Below are 25,961 nucleotides of genomic sequence, written 5' to 3' on the forward strand. Positions count from 1 at the left end.
CAAGTCCACTTTGGTTTAAGTAATCGGTTGCTTGCTTAAAACCCCGCACAGTGAACGGCAATATGATTGGCCTTGATTGTTTAGTAAAATATGTACTCAACACACGCATTAGCTCACTCCCTCGGCATTTATCGAGTCTGGGGCGAGGGGTTTAGAATAAAAGAACAACAACGGCGGAAAAAGGCGGCATGAAAAATTCATCCGCCCGCCGTTCGGTTCGCGAGCGACGCTGGAAATACGTCGCACGGTGTGAACCGACGGAATTCAATTATTTAAAGCTGTTTCCCTGTCGATGTCGCACACCGACCGGTTTCCCCTCCGTCGCCACTGGCCCACCGTTGGCCAACGCTTTAGTTCCCCTCCCCCGCTCCCCATGCACCATGTGCTACCGCCTTCCTGCGACAGGAAGGTGACTTTGAGCAGATTTGAATATGTGTTAATCCGTAATGAGTGTGGCATGACGTGGCAGGCGTTTGTGTGTGCGTACATGTTTGTATGTGTGCATGTGGCTGGTTGGTTTCGCACCAGCACACCCTCGGGGTGCGACTGCCACGGGATGCGAACGCGCAAAACGAGGCCCAGATCATTGAAGCATTGGGATTCCTGGACGAACCGTTCGATTGGGTCCGAGGGGGTTGCTGAGGGGCCCAGGTAGGTGGTTGTTTCATCCCACCGTGGTGTTTGGAAAATGCTCGCTGTTGTTGACGTTTATGCAATCAATCGAGTAGCGCGAAACTATGCTGTGTTTATGCTAATGGTATCGATTGCCTGACAAACAACCCCAATCCTGGCCTCCGGAAAGCGTGCGCAAAGTGCTGCCGGGCTGGTTCTGGTGTGCGCCACCACCATTGACACAGCGTTGACATAGGGCGCCCTTTGTTGATAGATTGTCCTGAAAGCACCCCTTGAGTTTGGGTGCAGGGCACCGAGAGGTGAAGGGTAAAACAGTGGATAAAGATCGATTTAATTTCACGACACACATCCGTCGCCGGTGAGCTGTAAAATTTGCATTGCACCCGGTAGCGTGTCACGTCCTCGGTGGCACGGTGGTACGGTGCCGTTTTGCATGTCCTTGAAGGTAATGTAGTATGCGGTAATGATTGATTTTACGAGCATCCGGTGAACGGTGACGATCTTCATCATGCGGGAACCGTATAAGGATTCCCCGTCAAGTTGTGAATAGCACTACAATAACAATAAACCAATGCGCTTGTTAAACCATAAGTTTAGCTCGAATTCAGTGACAAACAAATCGAAAGACATTTTGTCCAACTATCGTATTGACTGGGACTGAAAGGTAACAGTACAGTATAACAGCAGCGTGCAATAAAATAACAATAAAATTAATGAGTATTGAGAAGGGAAGAAAGTGACTCTACCGCGAAATGCCGATCATGTTGTTGAAGGACTTAAAATAGCCAAATTTACGGCGAAATGATTTATTTACCTTACATATCGATTGCTACGATATTTTGGTTTAAAATGTTTCAAATTAAATTGAGTTCTGGTACAGGTAGAGTAGATTTAAAAGGCTGTGTGGAATACAAGTGAGAAAAATTGATCAAAAATTAGTTTTAAAATTACGCTATCATAACAACCAAATGAAACCTTGATTTATTAGACTGGTTGGCTTTAGAGTTTAAAACATGAAAGATCAAAATAGTGTTAGTCAATGACAAAAATTGACCATTGGTTTTTAATTTTTAAAATAAAAGTATTGAAACAGCTTACCTGGTTTTAACATATTGTTGCTTAAAGAAGGTTCAATATTTTGTTTCTTTGTTATTTATGTTAACCTTACCAACATTATCAAGCGATGGTTTTGTTTTGCGATCGTCTGAAATTCAATTACATAGTTCAGTTTTTTTTTTTAATAAAATAGAACTAATTTAATATTTTGATTTATTATTACTTCCCATAATAAAGTTTGCTTAGCTATCAATAGTATCAATTTAAACATAGGCTACTTCAGCGACCTTCTGAGTTAACCACCCTCCTGTACTATGACCAACAAGGAGTAAAAGAAAATTCGATCGTAAGCAGGAGGAGATACGATGTACGGAAATATAACTTCAATTATCGGGTCTGACCTCGTTTTGAAAGTACGCTCCACTAAACCCCAATCATGAACTTATTTTAAAAATTGAAAAAGGAAGAAAAGAAAACGAAAAACTATCAACGAAATGTCCTTCCTTCTCGCGATACTCGAACCGTGTATACATTCATTTTTGGCCTATTAAAACCCCAATCTCCAGAGTTACGCCTCTTTCACCGGGACGTCGAACCGTGACGGACGGAATCCGTTTGTCGATGGCTGTCGTTGACACAGTGGTGTCATCATTTCCATTTACCCAGTTCAGTTATTACATATATCTTTCGTCTCATTGCTCAGCCGAGCTGCTTCCTTTTTTTTTTTGTTTCCCGTATTTATTCGCTTATTGTATGTGGTTCGCCTGTATTTACCCTTTCTCGCGCGTTTTTTCTCTCATTTCCGTTGCATTTCCAGTAAGCATTCCGTTGGCTCCGGCGGGCGATGGCGCTTGTGGTACGGGGGGCGACCGGTGGCAGCCCTACCTCGCTAACGATACGCTCATAAGGTGAAGTTGTTTTACACGCAAAACAACTTCCAACGCTTCTTCAAGATTGGGTGAGTGAAAAAGCTAAAAGAAAATATAAAACAACAAATCCAAAGTGCGAAGCAGCACTTCCTTTCGTTTAATCTACTACTTTCTTTTCCTACCTTTTTTTTTCTTCCCGGCTCATCACGACTGGCCACAGAATGTCCTGCAGCGTAGACGGACTGCCGGCGGGGTGTAGACTCCGGGGCATGGGCTCAACCGTTCAGAGTGGTCCACTTAATTCGTCTTTGAGTGGAGCGCAGGAATCAAGCAACAATGTCGTGCCGCTACAGCGAGCGCCCTCGCAGAAACCGTGCTGTTTCTGCTGGTGCTGCTGCTGTTCATGTTCATGGTAGGACCGGGCGCTGGCAAGCCTACTTCCCGCTCCTTAACACTTCTTCCTTTTTTCCCTGTCGTTTCATTTCACCCGTGCGTCCCATCGGCCTTTTGGACGGATTGGACGGAATCGATCGAATCGAACCGTGCTGGGAACGCTGCGAAAAACACTGCACCGTCTCACTACACTGCAGGGCTAAGTGGTAAGTGGTTATTGAACTAAATGTCCCTCCTCCCTACGTACACGGTCGGTCAAGGGAAAGTGTCCGCGCCCGACAAAGAGCGAAAGATCCGGACGAACCGGTAAGGATGGAATTATGCCCGGTCCACGGAGCCCGCCATACACTAGGGTTAAATAATTCATTGATTTACACAGGGGGTAATAAGCCGCCGGAGAGTCGAAATAAATGTATTATAAATACAAAAGAACAACCATAAATACTCCCACCCCCGTGGTGAAGGTCGCCCTCTTTGGCGGGGGGCGAGGAAACGGTCATAAAAAATAAACAACCAAACGGCTTTCGGAACCACCGCTGGATCGATCGCTGTCGAAGGCTCCAAAGGGTGGACCCAAATGGAAAACCGGGTACGATCAATCTATTTCGGTCTTCTCGGAGGTCTTCTGTTGTGACTTGTGGATGGAGGGGGACTTTATTATGAGGGAACATAAAAAGAGAAAAGTAAAACACAAACAGCGTGCCTTCTTGGAGCTTTTTTTTATACCGTTTCGGTTGCTGCTGGAACTGAAAGTCTGCAACATATGCAATGAATGGGGAAAACTGTGCGAATATCCTCGTTTTGAATCGTTCGACCATACATTAAGGCTGACTGCTGATGGTTACCAGGGAGGTTCCGGTTTTTGTTCTGCTATTTTTAGAAACCCGATTTTCGGTTTCCGGGTTTTGCAAATGGCAAACTGGAACCAACAATCTACACCGGAAGCTTCAAACGACGTCCGTTGCGGTGAGCTGCAATCAGATGAAAATAAATCCACAACAAGCCCGACCCGTCTATATAATCAATGCAGAAAATGAATGTGATGCTGCACATACCTGCAACAGGGTGTGCACGTGTTTGTGGGTGTGTGTGCGCTCACATCAACCAACGAGAGGGTCAAAGGAAAACAAGGCAACAAAAAAATGCCTACATCCGACACCAGGAATTAAAGAAAATTACAGCACAGAGCATTCCCGCCTTTCCTTTCCTCCTCGGTTTCGTTGGAGTTTGGGAGGAAAAATAGCAACGCGCCTCAAACCAAATACATTCCCAGGCACACGGGATCCTGTGGTCCTGGTGCCTGGTGATTTTACCCTCGGTTTTGGGGTAGGCGTGGACAAGCGCATCAGTATCAGCATCTATTCCGGGAGAAGTTTCGGTCCGTTCGGTTCGGGTTTGGGGTTTGATTTTTTTTTTGGGAAGCGGATCGGTTGGGGTGTGGGGGTCGCAAATCCAGGATCCACGGGGGTACAAGAGACAACGGGGTGGGGAGTTGGTGGGGAGTGATGGTGCGTACGCCGTGGTATGTTATTCTATGAATGAATGAATGGACGGTTTCTTAGCGATCTTCTTCCGTCCGTTCGATCGGTGGCGGTTCCCTCCTGGCAAGAGACAATCACACGCTTGCTCTCGACTTTTACCACATCCATTCTCCTAGGCTCTTCTGCTCTCTCGCTCTCTCGCTTTTCCTTTTCAAATCTCTTCTATTCTCGTGAAATCTGGGAAGTTACTGCGAGTATCTTACACATTCGTCAGGTATTAGCACTTTCTGCAGTTGTATGCGTTAGTATTTGATAGTATCTTCACAAAAAACGACTGTATGCTGACACGCATCTTTTTATTTTTACTTTGAGTAGTTTTTCCTTTATCTAATTTTATTATGATCAAAATTATTTTGATTGCGACTCGATAAAAGAAACTCAAACTTTAAGCTGAGAAAGATGGTATACAGAGAACATCATCTCAACACACCCCTTCTTATAACACTCTTGATCTCTCTCGCTTTCTGTCTGTCTCTTTCTATTTTCCCTCTCTTTGAGCTCCTCTCCACGAGGCTCTTCATTGCTCGATTGCAAAGCCGTATAGCACGTTCGTTTCTCATCGCTCTCTTCGCGTTTTCCGAATCAATGTCACACCTGTATGAGTGACCTCGAGGAGAGCAATAAAGCATTCCCCCCCCCCCCCCCCCCCCCCCCACGTCACCCTATTCTATCAAACCCACCATGGCGATGGCGAGCTGTCATGGGGTTTTCATGGGTACACAGGTTTTCGCGCTCTTTCCCAAGTGAATAGGGGGTTTTCCGTTATCTCCCAGCATCAAAATAAGCCACCGCACACACGCGGGGTTTTCCCCCCTTCTCCATTGGTTGTGTTGGTCCTGCGCCCCGACATGCTTACCGGGCACTCACGGCACCCACTCGTTCCTGCGTACTGGGGACTTTCGTTCAGTTGGTTTTGGTACTGTTGTGCTGAACGAAACTGAACGAAACTTTCACTCTTCCCGGGTTTCCCGGCGAAGGTGGGTGAGTAGGGAGATAAACGAGAGGGAGAGAGAGGGAGGTGAGGGGTTCCCACATGAGTTTTCTGATTTCAACCACGGTTGAAGCTCGTGCTGTCCCTGTTGTCCCCCTTTTGGCTGGCTCTATCGCTACCAAGCTCCTTGGTACTGCTCTGGCACGTTCGGGTTTTTCCTCCCGCCTGAAACCTGCACGCTCTCCGCAGCGCGTACCACCGACATCGTGTATGCTATGGATGGCGCGTTTTGAACCCCGCACCCGTGCAGCCATCACCTCCACCTTCGCTGGCGCGATGCAAAAATGTAAACAAAAATCTATCAACCCCGTCCGACGGCAGCGCGGCGAGTGCGAACCGAACGAAACCCACAGGACCGGACCAGCGGCCTGGCTAGACCGGGACGGCGGGGAGGCCGGGGATGCAGCTGGAACGGGCGGGAGCTCGGGTGGTCGGGTCTGCTTTGCACGCCTGCCAGTCGCCGAAGTCATTCGCTGGTCACCGTTCTAGGCGTGCAGTTCTCGGTGTTTTCCCCGGTGCCGGAGTCTTTCGGGTACGCGCCACGCGAACCGGGCTGCGTACGTCTTGGTGATCGCTGGATTAATTCCTAGCCCGTGTGTGAATCTATCCGGCCATGCCACGCAGCTTAAAGTTTGTGTTTTACATTCCGAATGTGTGAACAGTGCCGCGTTGGAAATGTAATCGAGGCAGTGATTTAAAGTGATCGTTCGCGGAAAAGCACTTCCAAAGTGCAAAGTGGTTGAAGAGTTTCCGTAAAAAGGTGCAAAGAGTAATCAAAAATGTATGCCCGCGATCGTGATACAGTCGTAAATTACGAGCTCCAAAATCGGGCACAGAGAGTTCCGTGGTTTTTTCCTCCATTCCTTCCCTTCTACCCAATACCGACCGTTTTGAGAAACATATATATTTATTTTCATAATGCATGTGTGTGGCTTTCAAACAGTGGTACAAAGGAAAATAAATTCCTTAACTCAAGCGACGCCCAGTAGTCCATGAGCTCGCTACGTGGTGAAGCAAGTGCAAACCGATCGTTATGATCTTCAGTGAAGTATTCACAGGAAGCATGGAAAAGCAAATCAAAGCGGTGATACTACGACGTAACGCCGCGTGGTATTGGACCGGGGTTGGAAAACATTCGCCACTGAAGAATACTCCGCAACGAGCCGCTTCGCTGTGCCACTCGATCCCCTCTCCTGGGGCTACAACATCCCCGCAAACAACCGGTTGAAGTGTGTGGAAAACGGCCAAAAAGCTACAAATACTAGCGGCAGGGAGGACGGAGGAGTAGGGGACAACATTACACCACCGGCGAGGAGCAGGAGAAAGAGGAGCAGGCCACGGGGTTTGGAGAGATTGATCGTGATAATGTTTATTACCAACTGGCACTGGGGGTTTTTCGAAGCGGATCGGTGCCGAACACCGAGGCGCGATCGACGAAAAGATCAATTGAGTTAGGAAAATGTTTCTTGCTATTCTTTTTCTATTTTGATATCGGTGGTCTGTAGTTTCTTTTGCGAAATAACGTGTGTATATGTGTGTGAGTGTGTTAACAAACATCGACCCCGTTTTCCGAGCGCTTGCTCGCACGATCGCGATTTGATGAAGATGAAGTGCCTCTTGGGTTCGTGAAGATTGTGAATCATTTCAATATTTATTCGTCAACAGCGCTGGATTCGATGGGGAACGTAGCTGCAAAATCCGTTCTGCGTGTGCGTGTGCTTGATAGATGTACATGCACCGAATCTAAGAGTGCCGAACGGGAAGCTGAGGCGTGATTTTAATTTATAACATTTGCTAAAACGCTTGCCCCGACCCCGCCTCGAGACGCGCGGTACGTGATGGAGGCGCCTGGTGGGCGACAAAAATGTGGAACGGCCTCGAGGAATTCCGATTCGCCGCAAGCGCGTCTCCACACTATCGAGACGGGTGGGATTTATTTGCTTCTTAAATATTTTATTTCCAATTATCGGCTGGGAGTCCTAATTATGAAAAACGGGAACGATTTTGGTTTGGGGGATAACTAATGGAGGCGCCTGGTGTTTGATTAGAGTTGCACGAGCATCATTCCGTTAAGTCCGGAAATTGGATATTGATCCACCTCAAACATACGGTGGGAATAAATGGAATGATATTGTTTGCCTACAAATATTGACCGGCGCGCGAAATGAGCCGAATGAATTGTAAATTCATCAGCTCCGATGGAGGCGCCTGGTGGTTGACGGCATAAATTCATCAACAAACGAGTTTTTCATTTCAATTTTAGGTCAGAAAATCAACATCCAGAATAAACCAAAACAAAATTCAGTTTCTCCTTTTTTTACGTTATAAAATTACAATAAAAGATTTTAAATGAATGGGCACAAAAAGGCAAATAATGTAATATGAAATAGGATTTACGTAGCTAAACTGAGATAGCAAAAGTGCAACAAAAATATTTTAAATAGATACATGATTTTTCCTCATGCCTTTCGCGCATCTTGTGGAAAGTTTTTCTTTCTAATCGAAAAAGCTTCTTATTGCACAAAAAAAAGCATTTCTAAACTCTTGTTAAACATTTCCATTCGCACCTCATACCGTTTAAAAACCATCTGTACGGAAGGTCAACGCGTGCACTGCACCATTAAAAGGACGGATAGTTGCCGTTTCACTGTTTTATGGTTGGTGTCCTGCAACGCTTCCTCCTCCTTCAAATGCAAGGAGGACCGGTTACAGATCCGTTTCCGCCTTCGCAAGACACGATCGTAAAAAGCCATTAATAATGTTTCAATTTTATGACCGTACACTTTTTGACATCCACTGTTCTGCTTTCACGGGGCGCAATGAAAACCAATCCGGGAGCCTGCCATCGGCACACTTTCAATCCGTTTCGTTTGCTCAAATCAATCACCGTGATTGAGCGCAAGTTTTGCACGTTTTACTATGGTATCGCACGGTCGCCCTATCGCACAGCGCCGTCCGCCCTCTTCCGGCGTCCCGTGTCCCCGTATGCTGGTTAGCGTGTTTAATTTATCAAATGCGTCCCGGACGGGGGTGACATAATCGATTGTACCACGCGTCGTGCGACACACGGCCAGAGGGAGTACGGCATCTACCGCTCAAGTACCGAGTAAGAGAATGGGCCGTACACATGCAACCAATCAACAAGTAGTGCATCCAGTGGTAGTGAGCAGCAGCAACCTTGCACCGGTCACTGTTTACTCGCCCGACTTGTGGAACCAGATCGTCAATCAGCCGGAAGCAGAAGCCAGTCCAATGTCGGACCGTTCCTATTCGCATCTAATTTTATCATGTGCGATGAGGCCCGTACCATGCTCCTTCTTTTGCGATGCCTGGGGGCGGCGGGCGGATCGGGGGGAGGATTTGTTTGCAACAGGCCACACGCCCAGGGAGTTGCAATCAGACACACCCGATCACGGCAAGCTGCACATGCATTTCTAACGCGGAGTCCCTGCGCGCGTGAAACGTAGACGGCGCTCTTTCATACGAAAAATATATATAGTTTTCGAGGTCTTTTTAAATGCACCCCACTGTGGGTGGAATGTTCAAAGCAATATTAATCCCTCCTGTGCAGTTTGAAGTGCGCTACCAGTTTCGACTGCTGTTGGAAAAGAAACAAAGAGCAACTCAGTGCGACTGAAGGCTATTTGAAAAGGTTTTAAACACATTTATAGCATTTTCAACTAGAACAATTCTTAGCACGAGGAAGATAGTTTTAAAGATTGCTAAAATAATTGTAATTTTATTGCAATTGAAAATTCTTTGTAGAACGGGTTGAAAAATGTCCACTTAAAAGATAAAGAATATGTATTAGAAATACAATTTAGATGTTTTATTTAAAAAATTTCAGGCAAAAGACTAATAATATAATGGGTAATATAATGGGTTTTTTCGGTTGTTTGTGGACCAATCCTATTTAAAAAAGCTTGAAGGCTTTATTTATCTTTTCATTTACTATTTCGCACTTAGTTGGGAACTAATCTAATTCAAAATATGGATATTGTACTACAATTTCTAAAACATTCGTTAAAATATGTCTTATTAGATGGTTTTGAAAAAAACATCTGTAAAGTGAAAAAAAAATGTTTTTGATTTAGATTTCATGTAACGCCTGATCCACCGTTTGAGTTTCATTTTCAAAGTCATCGCGAAAATGTTCCACTTCACTTCTTGGGATTTAGTTTTCAGAGAAGTGACGAAAAGCTCTCGCTTAAATAGCCACTCTTTGGGAAAAAAAAGTGTGTCAAATTCATTAATTCTAAACTCCACAGACTGCAGGAAAAACAGCTATTGTGTTCCCCCGGCCATAGACTTAGTACGCCGCCCAGCAGGCAGCTGCTCGGTCTTCGCACGGCATCTTGTCTCACCGAGAGGGAACCCCAAAACATCTGCCATAAATCCCGTGATGGTGACAGCTTTTCGGCAGCAAATCGGCTGTTCATAACGATATTTTATCGATTGTGTAGCGACGGTTGCGATTGTGCTTCCGGTTTTATTTCCCGCTTTTTCTTTCAGTTTCATTCCGCGTTGTGATGGGTTTTATTATTATTATTATTATTATTATTATTTTGAGTCACTGCTTCTGGCAGCTCGGTTGCTGTCTCACTATCGCGATGCGCCTAAACCACCCACCCCCCTACCTTCGTCTGCTTTCGCGGTCAGGGGCTGATATTAATGTTGAAACACCCGACGCAACCGATATCCATCTCCATCGGTTTTACCTTCGTATGGGATTCCAATTGCACACAGCGAGGGCCGGCGGTAAGAGATGTGGTGGAGGAGCATACTAACACAAAAACACAAAAGCATACTAGTACGAACACAGGACAAAAAAATTAGCCCCATTGCATGATCACAATGGAGGCGCCACGCGGGTGACGCTAACGATGATGACGACTTTTCGTAACGTAACGTGGTGTAAAAAGGATGAAGTAAGCTTGTAAGATTGTTGTTGAGTTGTGGCTTGTTTTTTTTTCCTTGTCTTAGCCCGCTTTACTACTCGCCCTTACGGTACACTCAAACACCCGGGACCTACGGACCCACGGTCTGCAAAAGAAGTACGTTTTTATAGGTTTAATGGTTAGTGGCTTTTGTTCGGCAAATCGACGGCGCACTAATGGTTTTGTAACGCCAGCCAACGGTGAGCCTTCGGAGAGTCGTTTGCGTCATCGGTGTCTTGAGAAATAATGGGGTGAAACGAAAAAAAAACCCCAACAAGGGATAGGGCGAAGTGGGAACGATGGTGGTGGAGAAACAAAAAAACTCACACAAACAAACTAAGTAAACTGAAATGGAAAACTACATTTATCCAACGAGATTTCTTTCCATTTTCCTATCTAACGGACACTGCAAACACAAGCTCGGAGATAAAAGCAAGTTGCCAAAAATCCTTCTACACTAAAATGGCCTTCAGGCACGTGGCCGGGTACGGTTTGCTAAAGGTCAAGATCTTCCAGAAAGTGACATCAGTCGTTGGTTCGTAACAGTGCTCAAAAGCATACGGTCAAGGTTGGCCACCCGGTGCATTAATCTTCCCGTAAATTAATCCGGATTGTCAGCAAACGCTGCAGTGTGCGATTTTTTGTGAGAAAAAGGGATAATAATTAGATTCTCTGCTTGAAAAGAAGCGAAAATAAAAGTTCTTGCAAAGCAAATATGTTGAATGTTGAGCATAATTGAAAGGACATGATAAGAAATGTTCTGAACAAGTGAACAATGGCGATAAGAATGAATAACTGGTTATTGCAAGCGACACGAGATTGCACAAATGTCTCAATGGCACTTTCTTACAGAAATGTTAAAATGGCTTTCCTTTGAAGGATAAAAACATAGGGAAAAAATCATAGTATAATCTAACGATAGATCAACGTTGCATCCAGTCGTACTGCATTTCGCGCGACGCATTCGCATTTCCATTACCATTTTGCTTCCCTTGTCCCCGTTGACGCCCATAACGAAACCATAAGCTGGCTGGTTGTCTTTTAGCCCTCGCGAAGAGTCGGTTTTTGATGTTGATGGTTATCGCTGGAGTTGCAATTATGTTGTTCATTTATCATCCGCCAGTTATTGCGTGTGCCCGTTGCTTCGAGCGTGCACAAAAAGTGGCCCGAGTGGGTTGCCTGTGTGTGTGGGGTTCTTCGGTGGTCAGGATGGGTTGTTTTTTGTTATTTTGCTGCTCCCTAGCGTTATGGTAATTTCACTTTTTCACTGCGGTACTGGCTTCGCCGGTGTAGTGCCGGCGAGTGTCGTGGAATCTGCATGAGAAATGGGTGGTTATTATCGTTGGCGTAACACTTGTCATTACCGTCTACGGGTCTAGACGTTTCGGCGGTGGGTGTTTTATACGCACGGGAATGTATTTACGGTGCTCCGCAAAGTATAAGCCACCCATGAAATGGTGCTTTCTGATGTCCGAACGCTCCCATCAATTATAATAATGTCCAATCGCACTGTTTTTTGTCTCGCTGATCATGCAGATCCCAAGTAAAGAGCGTCCTTTAATCCCACATGCAGTTCCAACTATTTTTATTTAAAGTGACCATAAAAAAAGTTCTTACAAATTATATTCGATACTAGTGTTGTACTTTATAATTCTTTTGGCGAGATTCATTCTTAAGGATTAATTCAGTAGGATTCATTATTCTTTGGGATTCGAATCTTCAAACGTTTATGAATCTTTCAAAACCCTCATGAATCTTCATGAATCTTTCGAAACCTTAATGAATCTTCATGAACCTTTCATGGAGTTTTCACGAAACATGGAGTATCTCCTTGACTCTTTCAATGGCGTGAATCATACGACCAAAACGAAAAAAACAAAAGGGGGGACCCTCTACCCGTTTTTTACTCATTACTTTTCACCACTTGTTAAATCTTTGGAATTCATGAATCTTTCATTAAAAGCTTCATGAATCTCTTAACTTTATTAATTTAATTAACTTTAGAATATTTTAAACCATGTTACTGAACGGTTTATTTTCGAGTGCCTCTTTCTCAATCACCCTATTTGGTATTTGGTGAACTTTATTGACACAATTTTATTCATTTTTATGACCTCTAGTAAATTACAACAGAGTTCAGGTCAAATTTTAAAGAAAATGCTTGATTTTCACTTGAAAATAGAAATGCAGAAATGCAGAAATGCACTTGATCAAATTGTTGGTTGAATTTTTTTCTCAAACTCTGATTTTTCCAGCTTGGAATGCCAAAAACAAAGTGAAATAAAACCATCATACAATACATGAAATACTTCCCACCGTTTATCTAGTGGGAGTGTTCGTTGGTAGTTACTCTTGGGTTATAGACAAACCCATCGCTCATCCTATACGATGTGTCATTTTCTTTACTTTACGTTTTTTTTTGTCGTATTATGTAGAGAACTTTCCTTATGGATGAGAAAAAAAGACTTCCTTCTTGTAAGGATGGTGGCCCAAAGAATTGTAATTAACGGTATGATTGATGATGCTCCTAGATGGTGCGCTTCGAACGACGACGATTAAACAAGGCTCAGAAGGGTGTTTTGTTCAACAAATTCACTCCAAATGAAAGTGTAATGAGCTTGAAGTTTTGACACAACACCCGTACCATCGAATGCTTTGCCGGGGGCGCCTAACCCCAGAAACCCCCTTATGCCAGTTCGAAGAAAGAGCACGGCAACGACTGACGAAATACAGTCCCAAAGGGTGTTTGTGTAAAGAGTTGAGTGTTAAGACTCATCGCTCCTCGAACGCACATCCTTTTCATGTGTTCCCGGCAAGTGTTAAACAATGCGCATTTATGCTTTCATGTTGGGATTAAGTGTGTGAATCGGGAATGAGGGAATTAGAAAACATATCGTTCGTCCGCTGTTTTGAAGGGATCCAACTCTGCCAGCGTTCGTGTCTTTGGATGTAAAGAGGGAATGCTTTTAATTACATTTCTCTGTAAATTGAAAATATCATTCCAAAATCTGTCATGAAATGTTCAAGTGTGACACCACCAAATGGCCGGAAGCCTGGTGCTAGGGCTCCATTCCAGTCTCGACAATGAATAAAATTAAATTGATTAATTTTTATCACTTACCGCCCATTCGTTGCAAGGTTGCCCTGCCTACCGCAAAGTGGCAAAAAGGGCCAGCGGCTTTAAGGTGTTAATAAATGACCCACTTTTGGTGAATGCAGCTGCACATTGCACCAGAAGTTGGCCCTCGCCATCGTGGTAGAGTGGCCTGATTGGTAGACGATTCGTAGCACCTGCCAGCGAGGGCCGTGTTTTCGCTTCACCCCCGGGGCGCAACCTTTTTCCCGACCCCTCGTACCCCAACGGGTTTGGGGTGATGTGGCCATTTTATCAACTGTTGCACTCGGTTGCATTCTCCGGAAAGTGACACTCGTGCGCCGCCTGCCAGTGGTTGGGAAATGTAATTCAATTAAAAATTAATTTTAAATCCCATCGTCACGTTCGGTTTCCCGGTTTTTCATTCCACCCTTCGGGAAGGAAACGGGTCTCTATTTTCTCCGACCTGCGGGACAGAACGAACAGCGTTCATTCGCGTGCGGCAGCAGGAAGGACGTACCTCGAAGGTAAGCTCCGTTTCAGGGTTTGGAACTCGAACCCGGTGTGTGGGCTGCGTTTGATAGCGACTCTTTGCCTGTTCTGCATTGGAAAAGCATCCAACGTTTTGTGGAGTAGGCGCACTCACGCGTGTCTAAATCAATCTGCCTCTGGTCCTTCCCTGCTTGGCTTCAGCTTAATTCAGCCCACTCACGGGGTGTAGAAAAGAAAAGCACTCGCATTGTTTGCCGACCCAACCATGTTCATTCGCAAACGCAACGAAGGATGACCTTTGTGGCAGGAAAAGAGGAAATGGAAGCCTTACGGCGCACGAAAGGGATCAATCCGTTCGGGCAGCTGCCCATCGGTTGGGCCATTTTCCCATTGAACCCATTTCAAAAAATCGCCCCCACCCGACCGACGTCGATCGATTCGACGGTTTCGGGAATGGTTATCCTTTAGCCTTGCTTCACTTCGCACACGAACCTATTGGAAAGGGTATTGCGGACGGAACGGAGCCGTGACGAGGGAAATTGTCATTCTTCCGTGCAACTGAACTATGTTGCGCCTATGAATATCCGCGGCCCGGTTGAATCTGGCTTGGCTTCAGCTAATCCTCTCGGTTTTGGCCTAGGGATAATAAGACGCGAGAAGGAAGTATATAAAAAATTACTTCAATCTACTTCGCGAAGAACCGTCGATCCGCGGATCATCACCACTTCCCCAAAACGAGGGAGAACATTGTCTTCAAACTCGACCAAAAAGTGGCGAACAACATCGACGAACGGTGGTTTGAGTCTGATAACTCGTTCAGCCTGCTTTCCTAGCGATGATTCCACAGGTAGAACACGGTGCCACGGAAGCGTGAACGCTCATCAGGTTGTCGAAGCCGATCGGCTTGCGTTTGATGGACGAAAGCTGCTTACGATGGCAAATGGGTGCGCGATGGTGAAGGTTTCGATTCCGTGAACCGTGTCTATTTTGGAAGGAACGAACAAACATTTCATATGCAAGCTCCTTGCAAAAGGGCTCTGTTTATTGAATCTTACTTTAATTGTAGACCAAATGTTGAAATGATTTGATGTTTTTTTTAAATCATAAATCCCCTTGAATACCTACGATGCTACGAACACAAACAATATTTTTATAGCCTTTTTTGTGGCCCCAAAATGTGTTTGTTTGGAATCTATTCCGATCGTGCCCCGCCATAAATTGTTGCCAAAAATTAGCGTAGGTAATTATAGCAAACTGTCGTTAGGCAACACTCTCGGAATCGGGTGACGCATCGCTGCCATATCCTTATGGACGGCCAGGGAACTCCGGGGTGCCGTGGCCAAATGGTGCTATTTTGATCCACCGACCCGGTTTACGTTCGCCGTATGCCACGGATGGTTGGATTGAAAAGCGCTTTAAATAATTGACGGGTGGGTGTCTGAAATTGCCTTGCCTGTTTCGCTTTTAAGGGCTCCCGCGTGGCAGAGGCGAACAGGTGGATGCTTGATGGAGAACCCTCCATCTAGCCGTTAGATGGACCCTATTAGTGCTACGGTTGTAGAAGAAGAAACCGAAATGTTTCCTCCGTTTCAAAAAAACCTGTTGCCTAGCACTTTAGCACTTTGCTGCCGGCGGAAGGAAAGGTTCCGCATGGTCGTATGTTATTGAACTATCGTTCCGAAATCTAAAATCGCTCACCAAGGTATACATTAATGTATATGTTCATACATCAAAGAAATGGAAGGTTCAAAGTTAAAGTATATTTTGAGACGTCGTTATAGCTTGTTTAATTTTAGCCTCATCGAAAGTGGTCGCTGTTTTTATCAAATTCATTTAGTACATTTTTGTCTCTATTGTAAGGAAAATTTGCATTGATCTAATTGGAAAGCTTTCATAAAGCATTCAAATTGTTCACATTCATATCATTTTATGCTAGTATTAGAGATATTTTATTCTCTTTTCCTTTTTTATTATGTTAAAGAGTGAGTTAATTGGCAATCTAAAAGTGATTCTTAGTGCTTACAAAAACACAGATGGACTACACAAGGAGCATCTTATAGAAGTGACCAATTGACTGTTTTTTTGAGTGCCATCGTTGCGTTTATATAGAACCGCCCCCAGAAGCGGATCAATCCGTTCGGGGGCCCCAAGCGGTTGGATAAACGGGGCCCTCCATACATTTCGATTGCTCTAAATGTGTCTATACCTATGGCCAAAATTGGACTCATTTTTTACAACAGCTTGCAATCCTTTATACATATTTTCAGCATATAGTCTCTGTGAATTTTTATAGATATAAATTCTATACATCTTTTCGTTATTATCCATAACTGCGTCACATATCTTATAGTAAATATGAATTCAAAGAATCTAAAATAAGTCCACATCCTAACATCCTAAACCAAACCGACCTATTGAAAATTATTAATTTTAATATTTTTCTGCTGTAAATGTCATGTTTTTCTTTTTTTTAAGTAAATGCAAATGTAGATCGCTTTTCACAGATGTTTTTTATGTGTGCTAAATAGCAATAGGGTTTTTTTAAATCGCTCTCAAATTATCAAATCGTTTTATCAATTTTAACAGCGATGACGAAAACAATTTAAAAGGGTAGCAATGCAGACTTTTATTAGTAGACCGTAAATTGAGAGCATTTTAAGTCAAACGGACATTATTAGATTAGAAAAAAGATTCATGAAAACATATTCTTGCAAGGTTTTAGGTGAAAATTAACAACGGTTAAGCAATATCAAAGTACATCTGTAATAACTTTGATCAAATATGTATACCACTGCGAGAATAAATAAAATCGGTAGTTTTTTTTGCGATCTGGGGTTTTCATCACGGGGCCCCCTTAAGCTCGGGGCCCCCCGCGGCCGCTCAGTCCGCTCATAGGTAGATCCGCCTCTGACCGCCCCTGTAATTTCAGCCGACATTACCTTACTCAGGTGCTTTGCTACAATTCTTCTTTTCGAAGAACTTATTGATTCTTTATTAATTTACTAAATTATTTTGCTTAAAAAGAAATTGTTAGATATCACCTTTGCTCTTTTCACTTTGATTGCAAGCTATTATCCTCGCCGCAACTTTCATCGTAATGTGATAATAATCTTATAAAGTTTATTTTGCATATACAAACTTACAGCTTCATAGAGTCTTTAATCTATTTTTTTGTGATCATAATTTCAACTAGAAGGAATTCAGATTTGGGCTCAGTAGCAGTAAAACAATTTTTTGTGTATAACAGCACTCCTTGTGATGAAATACTCGTCGATGGCAAAGATGATGTTATTGCCGCAAAAATACGGTATAAATGGGGAAATACGGTCGGTGTTTTCCGATTAGTAAAAATATGCCTTAGTTGACCAAACTAAAGCTCAGACAATTTAAACAACTATATGTCTTCCTGACAAATCAAAGGATTTGTGGTAAGGTTACGATACTGTTCTTGCTAAATCTTAACAGCTTGCCCACAAGAACCGCAAAGGGCCAAAGATCAATCCGGAAAGTTCCATTGTATGGTCAACGTTTTAAGCCAACAGTGTCCCCGCTCTCTGCGCCCCCTCCACCCTACCGTTCCAACCCTTCGCCCCTGCAGAAATCAATCAGCAAGGACATCACTCATACATTGTATATATGGCCCGTACCGTGTTCACCTGAACAGCTTGCATCTTTTGTTTTCGCCTGCGAACAATAACGTGGAAAAAAGTCAACAGAGTGAAGAGAAGAAAAAAAGAACGTTAATTCAACAGCTTTACCACACACACGTGAAAACATCCGCACGGCCATAGAGAAAGGTGGGTGAGAAGGACATTAGCGATTCGAATTGGCTGGCATGCTTCAGTGCACTCTTTCTGCCCGAAGGACAATTGTTTATCCAGCTAAATAAAGACTAACCTAGCGCAAACAGCGTCAGCCCCTCCATCTCCCACTCCCTCGCGCCCCTCAGCGAACGTGTGTAGGTTCTAGGTTAACCGCCCCATGCTGAACATCGTATGTTTGCAGGAAAGTGCCACTCTGTGGGTTTTAAGGCCGCGCTGGCTTAGGTCAAGCAGCGTCAAACGGAAACAATGGAAACTGGGGGGGGAGGAGGCAAAAGGATCCCGGGCGGGAAACAATAACACACCCCCCGGCACAAGAGTGGAAAGCGAAAAAGGGAGAGTGAAAGACAAAACAACAAAGGAAAAGGGAAAACTGGGTTTCGGGAGATGGTGTTACGGTAGCCCTTTTCCCTTTTCGGCGTCCGAAGGAAAAGCGCCCCCGGAGCACTTGCGCTCCGTTGCGTTGTTGGTTTTGAATTTTCGCCGGCGCAACGTGCCAGGACCCTCACGTTGGCTGTGCCTTCCGGCGACGGGAAAACCCCCGCCCACGTGAAGAGGGCAGAAAGCAACCATCTTCCCTTACGGCGCTTGGGAGCGTTTTGGCTGGCGTCGATTAGACGACTTCTGGACACATCATGCTCTAGGTGTGTGTGTCTGTGTGTATGTTTTTTGTTTTTCCACCAAACCCAGAACGACAGTTTCAATGAAAATAGTCAACGTACCGCCGATGTGTTCCTAACGGGACGGTAATAATTGAGGGCCGGAAAACATAAAACCAGCTTTTCCACCGAAACCGAACCAAACCAAACAATAACCAAGTGGAAAAACCGGAGTGGTCGCTTTCGCAACGGCAGGCTAACAAATTAACATTTGTCCTTGCCCCCCCCTGCCCGAGGGAGGGTTTTCGCATTCCGAGGCAAAACTCTGCAGTTGGAGTTTTTCCATCGAATTTTTCGTTCATGAAAAATTCAGACAACAGTTTCCATCCGGCGCGGACTCCCAAGACTACCTCGCCAGAGGGATCAACCACCGTGATCTGCCTGGCCCGGTGGATGTCGCCAAGCAAGCGGATTCCATTTGTGAGCGACCGAACGTGACCGGTTTGTTCCTTGGAGCCTTCAGTGCGCTTACACCGGGATTGAAGTGAAATCGGAAGAAAATGGACTCCTCAACATGGCGATCAGGTTGTCCAATTCCAATCCAATCCAATCGGATACCGATTCCGCTGCCAAGATGTGTTTGCCCGAACGTGTGTAAGGATGTCCGGGTTTTGCAGTAAACGTAATGCAGCCATCAGCTGGTCGGTAGATTCAACCCTGCCAACCCCCGGGTCTTAAGCTCTTTCCGGACGAAGCGCCATTTTACTGCACTGTCAACGTTGTGAGGAGTGCTGTATTTTACGAAAATTGATATAAATTGAATGAAACGCTGACGAGAGAAAAGTACCCTTTTTTTCCTTCCGGAAAAGGTATGTCCCTGTCCCCGATCGGATTGTTTCTGTTTGTTCGCCGGTTTGCGAAAGGGATTGAAGTTAGTTGGTTTTGCATACAGTATGAGCCCGCGTACCCTTTTTCGTCCAGTTCCTTCGAGTTTCGTGTACTTACTTTTATTAATACCTTTTTTCGTGCAAAATTACACGGACTGGATTAAAATGTTACTTGCTTAACTTTGAAAGATTTCAAACAGGGCCCTTTTAATCTCAAACCCTTATTTATAATCTGCTCGCAAGTGAAGGACATGTTTATGGCTTACTTTGGCAAATGAGGTGTCTTTAATCATGTTCTAGCGATTAAATCCAGACATATTTTCTTCAAATGGAAATGAATTACTCATTCAACACCTAGATGACCTGAAGAGATGATGTGTATATTCATAGTTTTATTCTATTTTTCTGATCTCTATTTTATGTAATTTATTACAGACTTTTATTAAACAATTTCAAGTGAAGGAAGAACAAACAAACTCTTTCAAACGCATTTTATCAACAGCATGTTTCCAATATTTTAAACCTTTAGGGTGTATCGATTGTTATGGTTCCGTTAATTTAATTTCTATTTCATTACTTTAAACCTGTTTCTAAAATTCAGCCCGATTTTTCGCCCAAAGCGGACAGAAAAGTGTTTTGAGACATGGCATATAAACAAGCTGTTAGGATCTGTCCGGTTCGACCGACCTAATGTTTGTGTTTCGCATCTATAAAATAAATTAATAAACGGTTGAATGAAATTAATTGACCCATATTTGATGGGTTTCATTGATAGAATGTATTACCTACGTTTTCTGAGGATGTTTTGCTCCACGCAGAAATCGACCGCGAACTAAGCGGGAGTTTAGCGAGAAAAAAAAACCCCGGAAAAAATCGGTCACCCAACAAACCGACGGTATACGACGTCTACGCGCTCCGAACCGATGAACCCATCTAGCACCCGGCCGAGCTGTTCACGCCCACCGCCAGCTTTACGACGATACGGATGAGACGCCACTTCCTGGCCGGACCCTTGACTTCCCTGTTGGCCAGAATGCACCGTTCGAACGGCAGTCGCTTGGCACTTCCATCAAAACAAACCCATTAAAACTTTATTATCAGCAACACGTTTGCGGTGGGATGGGGAGGGAAATGGATGGGCCCGCGGTTGGATGAACATGGGCAAACCATGTGGCCCCCAACGGTCCGCGCCAATAAGCCCCATCCCTCCTCCTCCCCCCGCCCGGGGCGCGTCCGAAATTACGCCAACTACTAATAATCGCTGCTGCCCCCGGCCGGTTCAGGCCTTGTGAGCGCTGCTTTTTCAGCTACATCCGCCAGCGAGCCAGAGCATAACGCCAGAGAGAGAGAGAGAGAAAGCGACATGGTGGCAAACTGACATCATCCACGATGCCATCCGGGAAAACCGGTCATCAAAGTAATTAACCCCAAATATGATGGGCGAGCGTGATCCACGTTTCCGGACGGGAAAAGTGTCCCTTTTAGGGAGGGGAAGGGAACTGATGGGAAAAATGATCGAGGAAAGGACGGTTCAATACTCGTCCGGTCTCGTGTGTAGTGTCGGTATATTGGAGATTTCCGGTGCTATAGAATAAACCAGTGAGAGAGAGAGAGGGAGAAAGGGAGGAAGAACGTAAAGGGGAAGGACGCCAACGGTCCTCAACTTTTTATTCTCTTGGGCAAAATGCGGTAGTTTCTGAGGACACTTGACAACATGTGGAAAGGATGTTCCTGTGGGGTTGCAGATTTTGTATTATCTTGTTTTACTCAATATTCTAAATCTTCAAAAACGAACCGTTGTTTAGTGAACAATTTATTCTTGTGTTCCATGTACAATAAAAACATTTAAAATGATTAAATGGTTTGTCAAATAATAATTACTAAAGTTATTATTATTTCTGCTTACTCTCTTTACATGTTTGTTTTTTGTTACAATAGTGTAATGTTTTAAATGCAAACAAACGTTTTAAATGAGTAAATATTGTATAAGATGGCACAGAAAAGCATATTTAGATCTAGGTCGCATAAGCAAAAGAACTTTAAATGGTTAAACCGCAATTTTTTACCAATTTTTGAGGAAAATGTGTCTCTAGAATAACATTTACGTCACTCTACATTTTGCTTTACTTCTCCATTTTGTTCTTCTTTTTGCTTTATTTATGTAAGCTCAGAAATGTTTCATAAAAACTACCTTCCTAAATGATCTCATGAGCATCGCAAAGCTTTTTCTTTCTCTATCTCTACCTCTCTCTCCTTCTCTTCCATTGATTGGAATATCGCTGCGAAATTCTATACACCCAGCGGTGGCCCACCGTGGCCACATATTGCAACACCGATGTCACGCGTTTCCTACCCCGAAAACGATTATAACCCATCAAGGCTACCGGCCACCCTCGGTAAACCAACCAGCGAACCACGTCAAAGGATCCGTCCCCCAACCGGAAGTAGACCCACCCATCCATCGGGGGTGATATGATGATGACGATGTGAATGGTTTAGCAGCGCTTTCATCCTTCATGCGGTGCGAAGTTAGGCGAAGACAATTCATTAAATTGCCATCGACATCGTTTCCCACACCACCACCACCACCACCCCTACCACCCACGGTGGAGGCTCCAAACGGGGGCATAGGTTACTGCTGATTAGGCAGGAACACTCACTTTAGCTAATTTCATTCATGCTTAAGAGTGTATAATTATGGTGAGCATCGGGCCACCATCATCGATGTCCTCACGTTCGATCGAATCACCCTTATGCTACGTCAACGTCCTTTCTATCCTATGGCTTGTGAAAGGGGTTGACGCAGGAAAAGGCGGAAAAGAGAGCTCTAGTTTAATGGTAGCACGGGCGTACTTTTTATGGTTACAAATGTCAATGTACGTTCTGGTGTATTTCTCTGCTGGCGAACAACATTCGATTTGCAACATGCTGCCATTTGCGAAATGTTAATCATATTGTGGGTTGCACCAGTATGTTCTACGGATGGTGAAGGCCTAGCTTGAGTTTTCAGTAATAATCTCATTAACATCTGACCTTTGCTTGGAAAAAGCGGCGCCTTGAGTGTCAAGCCGCGTTGGTGCCTTGGCTCTCAATAAGGCCATATTTAATCCTTCAGCATTTAGTTTGTTGCATCGGTAATAAATAGGTTTTTGCGGATTGGTTATGAGAAGGTTATTATGGTGGCATTGGGAGTTTGGCGAGTGACTGACTAAAAGTGTTCCACCCTAAAATGTTTTTATCAGCCCGTTCGAAAAAGAAAATTGTTCAAGATAAATCCATTATTCAAATCTAAAGTAAATTTTAAAAAGTGCAGTGAAGTGCATCAACCCGATTACAAATGTGTTAAAAACATATGCAAATAAACAAAAAGCGGCACGATTGTGCACTTGCGAAGGGACGTAATGAGGACAGCAAAGTAAATATTTCCACAAGACCACGTTTAGAGAACCGGAGAGTGAGTTAAAAGCGGCAAGTAGACGTAAAAAAACAAACAAACAAACAAGTAAAATACATCTGTTAAAGCACTTCAAAGTGGCGGGAACGCAAGCCACTCGGTGTTGTCCTGTCGCACTTTTGTCAAAGGTTGTACATTTTCCTTTCTTCTCCCACAAAAGATTACTACTCCGAATATGCACACTTAGAAGCGAGCTGACGATGGCAATGGAGCAGAGGTAGATCGGAAGTGTTTGCAGTGTGTGCGGGTGTCGTGTGTGGTGTGTGTGTGTGTGTGTGTGTGTGTCACCCACACATCTGCGGTCCTTACCTGTGTGACCTGTGCGTGTGTCGGATATCAAAAGTGTTTCCGTGTAGCGAGACAAAATCCTTAAGTGCTGCGTAAACAACATGCCGAAACAATAGCGTGGTCTGGCTATCGGGCCAAGTTGTCATCGGGATACGAGGGTGTCCGTGTTGGCACTCTTGCTCTCCTTCTCTCTGGCTACCCCGTCTCGCGACCTATTAGCCACCCCCCCGCCCTGATTCCACTTCCGTTGCGTACCACCCTCCGCACTCGACTCGACGACTGACAAACAACCGGCATTTTGACGACGGTGAAAACGATCGCGAAGTGTCTCGCTCTCGAGTGCTTTCGCTGTAAAGACTTGTGACTTGTGTGAAGAAATAGGCAGCAGCAGCAACAGCAGTACCACCACCAACAACAAACACAACGCCGAAAAACGTTTAACCGCGGCGCTTCTATCGAAACCGGGAACGCCGTGGAACGGCAGACAGTTTCCGGTATGGCCGAAAAATGGCGCCAAGCGATTGGAAAGATACGAAAGGGGTAAGCACGAGGGAGACCAGCTCGGCATTAAATTAAATGCCATTAAATAATTTCATCGTTTAACGTTTGCTGTCGACGCCATCTTTTCGCAAGAAGAAGATTTATTACCGATGTGAAATAAATATAGGAAATGATGCTGCAACCAAATTTAAATATTATTAACTTAGCTTCGTTAATTTCAACAAATGATAGCGAGGGATTTTTCTTCCAACCATTTACAGTATCAACATAAAACCATCTCATAGTATCTGCTCCAGTCGACAGCTTTAATCCACAGCCCTTTTTGAAACGCATCTTAACATAATTCACCCCGATATATTTAACCCATTTCCGGTATGTAACATAAAAAAAACCTGGAGAACATGTGGAGCAAGTAACGGAAAAGGAAAAACTCTGTCGTGGACGCAGGGAACTACGGTACGAATTTACCACAAGTGTGGTGGCATAAATTCAATAATAACCCTACGTGACAAATCCCACATTCCCGGGGCTGCTGAATAAAAAATGGCTGGTAAAAGATTACACGCGGCCACACCGACCCCGGAGGTGTCACCAAACAAGCACAAGCACACGACTTCATTCATCCGTTTGGTGATTCCGTGCCGCGTTGGTCATAGGAAAGGGATGCTCATTGATAAATATTCGAGGACAGCCCGGACGGATGGTGTATTTCCCCCCCGTCTGCATCCAGAAAAGGGACGATTTTTGGTTCACTCTCTCTCTCTCTCTCTCTCTTTATCTCCGCTCGCTCTCGACGCGTGTGTTCCGGGGGAAGATTTGTTTCCCAAAATTTTTACGTTTTCTTTTCGCAACCAAGAAGATACATTTTCTTTAATTCTCGTAGCAAGAAAGAGATAAAAAAAACCACCACGGGAATGCCGTTCTTCATAAATTTTATATTCCGTAAGCATCGCTATCACGGGAAGACATTCCTATGCGTGCCACTTAAGCAGCCCTGGTCCTGGTTTTCCCAGCAAATGTTCCGTCACCCGGCATCTGGAAGGATGGCATTTCGTCTCCATTCATAATTGATTGGCTGGAAGGTGACCGGGTTTCCTTTGGTACTTCTCGCCAAACAGACTGTCCGCCTTCCAAAAAAGATACTTTAAAACAGAGCACGATTATGTAAATCACACAATGAAATATCCGTTCTAGGCTTTCCCGGAAAGAAAAATGTTTCCTTTCTCTAATCATAAACGATCCTTAGGCAGAGACAACAAAAAACTAGATCGCTTGTCGTAGGACATTTCTTGACCGACTGTGGCAAAGTCTCATGTTTTTTTCTCCTAAAATTTATTATTGCATCTAATTAATCTATTTCATGATCTCTTTTTTACCGCTTCCAGTTTGGCTATAAAAAATGCAGAAGACAATGGGCCTACGAAAAAAGACCAAGCTAGTTCCGATACGCTATTCGATGGTGAACAGTGAGTAGACTATCTGTCGCCGTATGAAATGATTTGAAAATAATTTGGTTGACCTCGATCAAACCAGTATTTTTTTAAATAAAAATCCGTTGGTTTCGTGGTATGTTTTCAAACGTTCTTCTTTTTTTTGCCATTCACCAGGCCAACGCTAGAGGAGATACGAAGCTGGGGCAAAAGCTTCGACAAGCTAATGCGCAGCCCCAGCGGGCGGAAGGCGTTTCGGGAGTTCCTGCGCTGCGAGTACAGCGAGGAGAACATACTCTTCTGGCTGGCCTGCGAAGAGCTGAAAAAGGAGACGAACCCGGAAGCGATAGAGGAGAAGGCTAGATTTATTTACGAAGACTATATCTCAATTTTATCGCCGAAAGAGGTACGACGTTAGGCTTTCGGGCTGTTAGGCTGTTGATTCCCTTGGAGCTGGATTTTAAACACCTTTTATCCAACCTTGTAATTTAACAGGTATCGTTAGATTCGCGTGTAAGGGAGATAGTGAATAGGAATATGGTGGAACCCACTCCGCACACTTTCGACGAAGCTCAACTACAAATTTATACACTTATGCATAGAGATTCGTACCCGAGGTAAGGATGGAAATGAACGGAAATTGTTTTCCGACAAGCCGGTTTCGCCCGAAAACTGCGTGCTCCAACTAACCACCATTCTTCCATGTTTTTTTTTCTTCCGGCAGATTTATAAATTCTCCACAGTTTAAAACACTGGCACAAATTCCAGAGGGCGTATCGGCGTCCGGCTCGACGGCGGAAAGTCCCAGCAATTAGAGCCACCTTCCGTGTTTCCATTTGGTTTACGTTCTTACGGGGGCTTCACAGCATGCCATGCCGGAAGCTGCAATCATAAAACAAAACTGCAACCATTCAATGGCAGTAGGCGTCGTTTGCGAATGCCCTTTGACGAAGGGGATCATCTACTTGTAGCGGT

The 25,961-nt window shown here is 44.4% G+C and overlaps 1 protein-coding gene across 1 annotated transcript; it reads left to right on the forward strand.

Moving 5' to 3' along the window:
* The first annotated feature begins 2,779 nt into the window (after positions 1–2,779).
* LOC131265444 (regulator of G-protein signaling 17) lies at positions 2,780–25,801 on the forward strand. The gene is made up of 6 exons (XM_058267707.1): positions 2,780–2,970; positions 3,149–3,157; positions 24,942–25,022; positions 25,164–25,392; positions 25,482–25,603; positions 25,711–25,801. Exons 1-6 carry the CDS (start codon positions 2,780–2,782, stop codon positions 25,799–25,801), a joined length of 723 nt encoding a protein of 240 aa, XP_058123690.1.
* Positions 25,802–25,961: the final 160 nt, after the last annotated feature.

The sequence above is a fragment of the Anopheles coustani genome, chromosome 2 (assembly GCF_943734705.1).
Source record: "Anopheles coustani chromosome 2, idAnoCousDA_361_x.2, whole genome shotgun sequence".
Lineage (NCBI taxonomy): Eukaryota > Metazoa > Arthropoda > Insecta > Diptera > Culicidae > Anopheles > Anopheles coustani.

Coding starts and splice junctions, on each gene's coding strand:
- LOC131265444 (XM_058267707.1), top strand. CDS start 2,780: ATGTCCTGCAGCGTAGACGGACTGCCGGCGGGGTGTAGACTCCGGGGC. Junction 25,023..25,163: donor ACGCTATTCGATGGTGAACA/GTGAGTAGACTA, acceptor GCCATTCACCAG/GCCAACGCTAGAGGAGATAC. Junction 25,604..25,710: donor CATAGAGATTCGTACCCGAG/GTAAGGATGGAA, acceptor TTCTTCCGGCAG/ATTTATAAATTCTCCACAGT.